General features: G+C 42.4%; 2 protein-coding genes across 3 annotated transcripts in view; one reads left to right on the forward strand and one right to left on the reverse strand.

The window, feature by feature from the left end:
* Positions 1 to 1188, reverse strand: part of NME7 (NME/NM23 family member 7) — an 89329-nt gene extending 88141 nt beyond the window's left edge. Inside the window, exon 1 of the mRNA XM_005486166.4 lies at positions 1019 to 1188. Within this exon, the coding sequence (XP_005486223.2) occupies positions 1019 to 1021 (3 nt within the window). The 5' untranslated portion in view covers positions 1022 to 1188. The remainder of the gene's footprint in view (positions 1 to 1018) is intronic.
* On the forward strand, positions 1112 to 9420 carry BLZF1 (basic leucine zipper nuclear factor 1). Of its 2 annotated transcripts, none has more exons than XM_074534721.1 (7): positions 1112 to 1178; positions 2723 to 2779; positions 4111 to 4550; positions 5182 to 5381; positions 6917 to 7045; positions 7651 to 7870; positions 8052 to 9420. In XM_074534721.1, exons 2-7 carry the CDS (start codon positions 2761 to 2763, stop codon positions 8235 to 8237), a joined length of 1194 nt encoding a protein of 397 aa, XP_074390822.1. In that variant the 5' UTR covers positions 1112 to 1178; positions 2723 to 2760; the 3' UTR covers positions 8238 to 9420. The 2 variants fall into 2 exon arrangements, with proteins under 2 accessions (XP_074390822.1, XP_005486217.2); XM_005486160.4 differs by having other exon boundaries at positions 1171 to 1312.
* The last annotated feature ends 22 nt before the right edge of the window (positions 9421 to 9442 follow it).

Here is a 9442-nt window from a genome sequence, read left to right on the forward strand (position 1 = left end):
TTAGAAACACGTCAAAGTCAGTGACAATCAATGTAAACAAAGCAAATGCTTTACCTAAGGTACAACTCACAAAGCAGGACTTCTGCCGACTGAATATGAGGAATTGAAAATTACAGTTTTACGTGGATTAAACAGAACACTTGTAACCCCTTTATCTGAAAACAAACAGTGGCATTTCTATGTAAGTGGCAAATGGTGATCTTTAGTTAATACTCCAAAAGCAAGGTGCAAAATAAGCTGCTGGAGGGTCTGGGGAAAATCTGAGGTGCTGAGGACAGGTGGGTAAGGCTGGACCCACCCACAGGCGCATGTCCCTGGCTACTGCATGTGTCCTGCATATGAGTTTGAGTACAAAATGCAGCTCAAAACTGTTGATTTTTTAATCAGCTCTATAACACTGGGGTTGCACACCATCTTGGGCAATGGGGACCCAGTTGAGTTTCATTATAATCACAGAATATGCTATGATGAAAGGGAACCACAAGGACCGTCGAGTGGAACTCCAGGCCCTGCGCGTGGCAGCCTCCAGACTCACTCCCTATGTGTGAGAGCATTGTCCAAACACTTCTCGAACTCTGACCAATTCCCTGGGGGCCTGTTCCAGTGCCCAACCACCCTCCTCGAGATTACACTGCAAACTGGATTTTTCTTATTACTGCCCCTGCAATGGCATCCTGTCGTCTGTCCTGCATTACTACACAGCAGATCCAGTCAAGAATAAAGACTGCGGCACCTGAGACGTATTGTCTCTTCCAAATGCACCACTGCCTTCCCGCCCGGTCACCCGAGCTCCTGGCACAGTCTATTCCCAACTCAGGGCAGCTCCGCGGGGGGCAGCAGCAGCAGCTTCCCAACAGCCGGGCACCAACGAGCCCGAACGGCCCCTTCAAACACCCCCGGCTGCGCCCCGCGGGCCCCTGAGCCAAGGGTCGGGCGGATCCGGGCGCGTCCCTCCCGCGGCACGGAGGGGCTCTGCCCGCGGAGCCGCCGCTGTCCCCGGCCCCGTGTCCCCGCTCACCATGGCGATGACGGTAATGAGGATGTTGACGGCCGCGACGGCGATGCCCGGCCCGCCCCTGACCCGGCAACCGAAGCGCCACGCCCGGGCCCGCGATTGGGCGGGAGCGGACACGACACGAGGGGCGCCCCGCCCGCCGCCGGACGCGGAAGCCGCCGAGGTGACAACAGTGGGGGCTGTCGCGAAATCGCTGCTGCGGGCCGGTCTGTCGGGGCCGGGGCAGGGGGCCCGGGGAGCTGGGCGGGCAGTGGCTGTGCGAGGCCCTGGATCCTGCCGGGCTCGGCGTCCTGAGAGGTAATGATGCAAGCAGTGAGGGAGAGGGAGGAGGAGGGGACATGGTGGGATTCTGACAGTGCTCCCGCACGGAACTGGCCAGATTGTAGCGTGAACTCCGAAGGACCAGGATCACCGGCAGGGCTTGTCTGATGGAGCAGATAAGCCCAAAAGCTCCTAATCAGTCTTTCGTTGAGTATTCTTGCCCCTTCCTGAGCAGCTATGCTTTTATCCTCCTCGTTCTTATCAAGTAAATAGAGATCCTGAGTCAGAAGGAACGAACAGCAGTGGTGATTAACAGCTAATGCTATTAAGTAAGGAAACACACAACTCCAGTTGTGGAAGCAACAGATGGCAAGACATCTCTGTATCTGTAGTTTGAGAAAGCTCAAGGACAAAAAGGTCCTTATGTTATTCACAAAAGATAAACCTGCCTGCCACAAAACAAATCTATAGTCTAGAAACCCGAAAGTAGCAGTGTGCTCACTGCTGCCATTTTGTTTTTAGGGCAGAGAGCTGCTGCGATGGAAGTTAAAAAGCTGTAGTTAAACCATTTCAGTTATTGGTACAGGGAAAGGAAGCAAGGGCCCTGGAGATCTCCCTTGAATAATGGGGAGAATCCCTTTTTTCAGGGAAAAAAAAGCCAGCCAAATAAGATAGGAGTGTACTGATCTCAAAGGAACTTAGACCCTAGAAAATAGGGATGAGTGACTTGTATAATTGAGAGTGGATGGCTCTGTGGATGAATGTGGCAATGGCCAATACCTTTGGTGGGTAAGGAAGAAAATGGCCAAGGGTGGTGGTTTGGGCCAAACTGGAGGTCAGCTTTTGTTGTTAGTTAAACTAACTACGTGCACCCCCTCAGGGCACTGACTCCTCCTTTGACTGAGAATTGGCCCTATCAAAAAGGTTGTTTCAGCAAGCAGGACTAAAGGAATTGTGCAGCTGCCATTGTTTCCTCCTCACCTCTTCATTTGCTTGAAGCACAGCGTGGGATTTCCTTTTCTTGTGGTTCTGGGATTATTTTAGGTTATCTTGGCACGGTCATGCAGTTGTACTGTGGGAGTGTTACAGACTGTGAAAGTGTAAGATGGGGGCTCACTGAAAAAAGGAGGGAGGGAGACTAGAAAAAAAAAGAGGAATGGAAACTAGAACAAGATGAGGAGCAATGCAAAGGAGTTAAAGTGCAGCTCTTGGTGAAAAAAAGACAGAAGTGCCAGAAGACTCACAATCTTCTCCTTTTAACTCTGTGTGTTTTGGTGTAGTTTTTATAATTTTGTGTTTTCCCTGTTTGTTTTGATGTGTGTTTTTTCACTGTGCTACTGAACTGGAGTTTTGAGGTTTTACTAGAAAACAGGATAATCCAAGATTAACTGCTGCGGTTACCTTGCTAAAGATTTTTTTTTCCCCCTCTCCTTATTTCTTCCTCAGACCTACCTGGTTAGGAAGAGCTGACTGCTAAAGAGAAAATGACATCTCTAGAAAAAGGTAGGTTGTTCATATGACATCTAAGCAGACTGGATTAAAAAAGTACTTTAACTGGAATTCTAAACATCAGAGTTACACTGTATATCAGGCTCCTTTCATTTAAACTTACTCCTTTTATGTAGCTATGAGGAAGTAGTTCTGTGACTTCATTATTGCAGTGAAAACCGGAGCTGCCTGGATGGAACAGCAATTCAATGTAGTTTTTCTAATCCAGCTTGATATTGAAAAATAAGATTGTCACTGGTACTGTGATCTGTCTGTACACTTGTCTGACAGCCTCCTCTGGTATTTAGAACCTGTTGGTACTGATTCAGCAAACTCGAAAGTAAGGCAATTAATGGTGTTATTACAGCATTTTTGAAATCTATTAATATTTGGATAGAAGACACACGCTCACATTAGTGCCTGTGGTATGAGAAAAAAAAGCAGTATGTGTAGCCATGCCCTCATAAACTTCGTATCTCTCACCCATTGTGAGGAAACAGTACTACAATAATAATTCATTCAGCTGAAAACTTAGTGGATTTAAATAAAATTAATTTCAGTAAATGTCATGTATATTGGGGACTATAGAGCAGAATGCAGCATTACTGGGAATGCTGGAGTCTGTAGTTCAGAAGTGGAGCAGGACTGGGTTGTTGGCTTTTCCTAAACCTTTGCTAGGACAACTAAAATCGGTTAGTACTTAAAAGTCTGCTAAACTTCTTAAGGTGTCAGTAGCTGTCTGGGTAATAGCTGTTTTTCATTTTCTTCTTGCTTTTTAAATGAAACTGCTCTGATTCTGCCAGCTCCCAAAACCTGATTTTGTTTTCACTCCATAAGTAATGTTGTCAAGAATTTTTTTTTTCAGGAAAGCTCTTTTTTGTGTCTGCATTTAATCTTGTATGGCAGCAGTAAATAAAAATCAATTCAGATCAACATTTATGTCTTGTACTGCTGTTGTTAATGAGCAGTGCACATTTGAGTAAGGGCTTACTGTGAGGGTGGTGAGACACTGGAACAGGCTCCCAGGAAAGTTGTGGATGCCCCATCCCTGGAAGTGTTCAAGAACAGATTGGACAGGGCCCTGAGCAACCTGGTCTAGTGGAAGGTGTCCCTGCTTACAGCAGGGGTGTTGTAACAAGATAATCGTGAAGGTCCCTTCCAGTCCAAACCATTCTATGATTTTCTGACTTGTGCTTGATAATCACTGTTGCAATGGACTGTTTGACACATGCAGTGTACAATTAAAATCTCCAACTCTGAAGTGCAGAAATTAAGAGAAGACTTACAATGACACTATAACCAAGTGAAAGGTGGTAAACTTTTCCTCCACAATTTCTAAATTTCAGTTGATGATGCCTCAGCACCCATTCGAGGACCTGGAGATGGCATGGAAACAGAGCAAACAGCTGAAGCAGTGGAAGTAATCACTGGAGCCAACACTGCAAGCCATCACATCCACCACAGCCCCCATAAAAAGACAGCTTCTTCCCTGAGTCCTGGAGTTCTGCAGCTGGGGAAAGTACATGCAGATAAATCAGTGGAGATTGAAGCTATTCGAATATTAGTCCCCAAAGCAGCCATCACCCATGTTGTTCCAACTAAAAATGCTAAGGTAGCTAAATCTGAGGGACATAAAGGAGACACATTCCATCAGTCAGATGGAGCCACAGATCCCAAGAAAGAACAGATAGAGCTAAAAAACGCACTTGAAAAGCTAAAGAATTCAGAAAAGCGGTTGTTACAAGATAAAGAAGGTCTCTCTAATCAGCTGCGTATACAGACCGAGGTAAGAAGTTAAAGGTGTTTTCTCTCCCACAGCTGAACTGTTTTGGTTTGTAGAAGCAGTTTGTGAATGTGAGGAAAGAGAACTGCTATGACACTTTAGCCTTGAAATAAATACGTTTCCTTTTGAACTTACCAGCTAAGATATACAGTAGAAGTACATCAAAGTATTCCAGTGCTGCTTCTGTGACAACAGATGAAAGAGTCAAAGACTTAGCTAGGAGAAACACACTAGACAGCTGCAGAGAAATTAATCTTTCATGAGGAAAGACTTTGCTCCTTAATCGCTAAATGGAAAGTGTTATGCCAACCATAGAAAGGTTGACTATAACTTCCTACTTCATACGCGTGTGGATGTCTTGTCTAACCCTTTGTTATCTTACTGATTCGGGAGCTGAATACTACTGAAACTTTGTTTCCTGCAGTAGGCTTTCATTCTTCCTCTTTGACTGTTAGAATTTAAACAAGAAGGTGTTGGATGTATATTAGGCTCAAATGTTTATGCTTGCCTGGACACATCCCATTCTGGAAAGAGAAAGACAGTTTACTGTTAGCAATTTGCAATAAGTTACACTGCATTCTCAAGTGTGTTTATTCTCTATTGATAGTTACAAGAGAGTCTGGTCTAATTCTAGGTCAATCGGGAGTTGAAGAAATTACTTGTTGCTTCTGTTGGGGATGATCTGCAGTATCACTTTGAACGGATGGCTCGTGAGAAGAACCAGCTCATCCTAGAAAACGAAGTCCTGGGCCAGAATATGGCTCAGTTGTCGGAGCAGTTGGAGCGCATGTCTATACAATGTGATGTGTGGAGAAGCAAGTGCCTAGCAAGCAGGTATTCCCTCTCATGGAGCTGTCCTAACAGCATTCTCCTTCAGTCTTTCATCACATACACTCCTTGCAGTGTGGTTTCAAATGCAGAGGACAGCCACAAGAGCCATAGTGATACCTACTGTGAAATCTGAGAATACAGGAAAGGTATAAAGAAAATAAGCTCCTTGTAAATCTGAATAGTCCTGCTTTTCAGAGCTAATACAGTGAGTCCTAGCCCTCCTAAAATCTCAACTACACCTCTTGTCAAGAAAGTAAGAGAAGCTCTTAATGTTGATAAAAATGCATGCAGTTTAGGGTATAAAAATGTCTTCTAAGGCATTTGACTTTTCTTAGTTAGGTAGTTAGTTGATTTTTACCCCCACCCCTCAAGAATGGTACAGTCATCAATTTGAGAAGAAGCTGATGTGTTTAGGAGCTCTGCTTATAGTGAGTTGGCTATCTGCTATAGAAGAAAGAGTAGGGCGACCTCTTTATTAAACACTGGCTGTGTTACTGCTCAGGACGTTACTGTTACTTCTTTAACCATAAAAGCATGTCTGAAAGTCAAAATCTCATTTGACAGTGACTTTAAACTTGCTTAGTTGTCTTACCAGATCTGTAAATAGTGTTCTAGGAGTTTTAATTTTCTACTATACTTGGATATAATTGACTGAATTATGATGCTTAATGCATATCATAAAAGACCTTACTGCTTGAAGGAAATGGCAATAGAATACAGTCTGCTCCCTTTAATTTGCTGGAGAAGTTTCAGCATATGGGGTGAATGGTAACTTGTGTAACATATGGGGTGTAACGGTAATTGTAAGTCTTAGCAAGAGTTACTAGGTAAACTTGGAGGGTTTTTAACATTATGAGGAGCTCTGACATCAGAGCTGTGAGTCTCAGCAGTGTGGTTGAAGTAACACTCTTCAATATTGTAACATTCTGGTTCATTTTTATCTCCTATTTCTAACTGGTGGTTATTTAAATGTTATTCTGGTTTTTGCATTTGGAATATCACAGGCATTTGAAATGCCTGTTGGAGGGGTAGTGCCAAGCCTCATGGTATAGCAAATGTGACAACAGCTGTCTCCTTTGTAGCTCTTAAACACTCATATCTGGCATCTGGTGATAGCCCCTGGGTAGGGCAAAGAGGTAAATGAATGCAGTCTATAGCCATAGCTTCCATTTTTAGAGAAGAGTGAACAAACGTGATTACAACATACTTGTGAGAATTGTTAATAAAAGAAAAATGTATTTAGCTTTTTCTTTCACAGGAACCTTGTCAATGTACACTTTCTCAAGGTGTTTTGAAATGTCTGTTATTAGATTTATATTAAGTGACCTAAGATTGTTTAAACTCAGTCAAAACATAATCTTGCACTGGTGTTGGCTGTAGTTGAACAGAAATTATTCTTAATTAGGTTGATATAGGCTCTGCATGGGAGAGGGGACAGAGAACAGCAGACAGTTTGAGCAGACAAATTATGGTCCGTAGTAGAAAAATTGACTTTCAAGCTGTTCACTTGCACTACTGACTGGAGATTTCCTTTGCAGGGTGATGGCTGATGAACTGACCAATACCAGAGCAATTCTTCAGCGCCAAACCAGGGATGCACAAAGTGCAATCCAGGACTTGCTGAATGAACGTGATCAGTTCCGTCAAGAGATGATTGATACACACAAGTATGATTTTTCCAATCCAGATTACCTCTGTGCAAACTTCATTTTTGTCAGTTTATTTTAGGCTAGAGGAGAATCAAATAACTTTCCCTTCTTCCTGTGATATTCCACAAAAATCAATTAATGCTGATGTATAATATGGTCACTCTCCAGTCTTAGAGCTGAAAGAGCAAAAGTAATAGAATACTTGCTTCATTCTCTAGAGGTCTGAGGTTTTAAGGGTAATAAACTGTGGAACTGACATCCCTCACATCCTCAGCCTTTCTTTCTTTAATCACTTACTGACTTGACTTCAAGTCTTCTCTGTTTCCTTGCAAAATATCAAAGAAGTGATTCTTCTACCTACATGGACTTTACAGTGCTTATTCTGCCAGATGTCAAATAAGTGTTCCCAGGATTAATCACCTGTGTTGGTGAGGCCTTGTCCTGGAGAATAGCCCATTTGTCTCCTTGTTCTTAAACACTTTTTTTGGTCCATTTCTTTGGTTTAAGATTTAGCTTATGCAGTAAGCCTTGGGAAGAGATGATTCCTCTGAAGTATGCTGGGTGCTGGTTATACAATATATAATACAAACCGCACTAGCAGTGCTTCTTTTCTTTCTGCACAGGCTGCTGGAGGAGCTCATGGTCTCTCTTCAGTGGGGGAGACAACAGACCTACTATCCTAGTGCCCAGCCTTACACTACAACAGAGCTAGCAGCTGTGAATTGTAAGCTAGCCAAAGCTGTAAGCTCACATCTTCTAGGAAATGTTGGTACTAACAGTCCAAAAAAGACTTCAACAGCTGTGGAGTTTTGCAATACCCCTGCTGAGAAAATGGCTGAAATGGTAAGAGCTCTTGATGCATGTTAATCTTTATATTAAAGTTCTGGGTAAAGAGATGTTTCATTTTCACGTTGGAAAAAAAGATGACAAATGGCTTTTGAGCAGAAATCCTAGCTCTTAAGAGAAGGAAAAAGCACATTAAGTTGCATAAAAGTATTTTCAGTGTCAATTTTTCCATCCTTAGATGCTACATGTACTGGATCCAGCTGCACATCCAGAAACATCAACAGAAGTTTCTTTTTCTGAGACTACTCCATCTTCTTTCCTTTTCACAAAGAAAAGCATTGGAAGGTTTCACCCATATACAAGATATGAAGATGTCACCTTCAATTGTTGCAATCACTGTCAAGGAGAGCTGATAGCCCTTTAAAAGCCCAGCCAAGGAAGCTGCACCTGCATTCTTTCTGAAGAATTACACTAGCTGATGTTCAGCAGGCTTCCCTTTGTCCTTTTTCTGTAATGGGTGGGTTTGGCATTGGAAATTATTCAGTTTCTGCTTCTCTACCTCTTGAAGTTAGGGATTGACAGATTTCCATAGTCTGTGCTTCTACCACTTCTCAATGGGGAAAGCTGCTTATTTTCTTATACAAAGGCAAGACGAAAAACATTATGCTGGTCTAATTTATAGAGCATAGAGATGCTCTTGACTATTTGACATTTATAGTCTTATTAGCAAATCTTAATGAATTTCCCTTTGGAGGGAGACAGAAGTGTAACCGTACCAAAGCAAATGAAGTGCTGATCAATTATGTCTAAATTTAAAAATAAAGAAATGGTAAATGGTTTTTAATTTTAGCCAAGGTAATGAACGGCCCTCAAGTCTATGTTCTACCTTTTAAATTTAGTTATAAAAAGGAGTATGTGCAATGATTCTTCATAGCTGTAAGTTCTGAAAGCAAGAGTATATGCAATGTCAGCCCTCCTGTCAAAGAGATAAAGCTTGAATGAACTCTAGCTATAAGTAGTAACTGCTTTCAAGTGGGTTTTAGAAAACTCTGTGGGGTGAGGTTTTTCTTGTGTTGCCATAGAGCTGAAATAATGGCTTTTCCATTGTTTCAGCTTCTAGAGTGAAGTTGCTGCATAGCTGATCCTCAGCAAGGGCAGACTGACATACTTCTTTAGTACACAGCATTGAATCGTGGCCTGGGATTAGGACTCAGTCCTTGCCCAAGGTCTTCCTGAGTATTATGGGAAGGTGAAGACAAGCACTAAGTTTGCATAGGTACTGTTAAAAAAAAGTATTTTTTTACCTGTATGACTTTATAATCTTGATGTAGATTTGAAGTTCTTTACATAGGTTTGAAGAGAACTTTTAGAAGACAATCTGCTAAATCCAAAGAAGCCTATTTAAGTTTCTTAGTTTGACCCCCAAATTTACCATATGAAGCTGTCTAGTTTAGGGAGAAGGTTTCTGAAATTGTTGCTTTTACCCAGTTTTCCTTTGGATCTCATACCCAGGATCAGAATATGTAAGCTGTAAGTTCTTGCTGTTGCTGCTTCTGATTTGGTTTACATGAAAAAAACTACAATAAACTTCCTTTGCTTGCTTTCAAGCTGTAATTCTGGATTTAATGA

This window comes from Zonotrichia albicollis, chromosome 2 (genome assembly GCF_047830755.1).
Source record: "Zonotrichia albicollis isolate bZonAlb1 chromosome 2, bZonAlb1.hap1, whole genome shotgun sequence".
NCBI lineage: Eukaryota > Metazoa > Chordata > Aves > Passeriformes > Passerellidae > Zonotrichia > Zonotrichia albicollis.

What these genes read in the sequence shown, in the direction of transcription:
- BLZF1 (XM_074534721.1), top strand. An exon ending in AGCTGCGTATACAGACCGAG is followed by an intron (nt 4,551 to 5,181) that starts GTAAGAAGTTAA and finishes GTCTAATTCTAG; the next exon opens with GTCAATCGGGAGTTGAAGAA. An exon ending in CTGAGAAAATGGCTGAAATG is followed by an intron (nt 7,871 to 8,051) that starts GTAAGAGCTCTT and finishes TTCCATCCTTAG; the next exon opens with ATGCTACATGTACTGGATCC.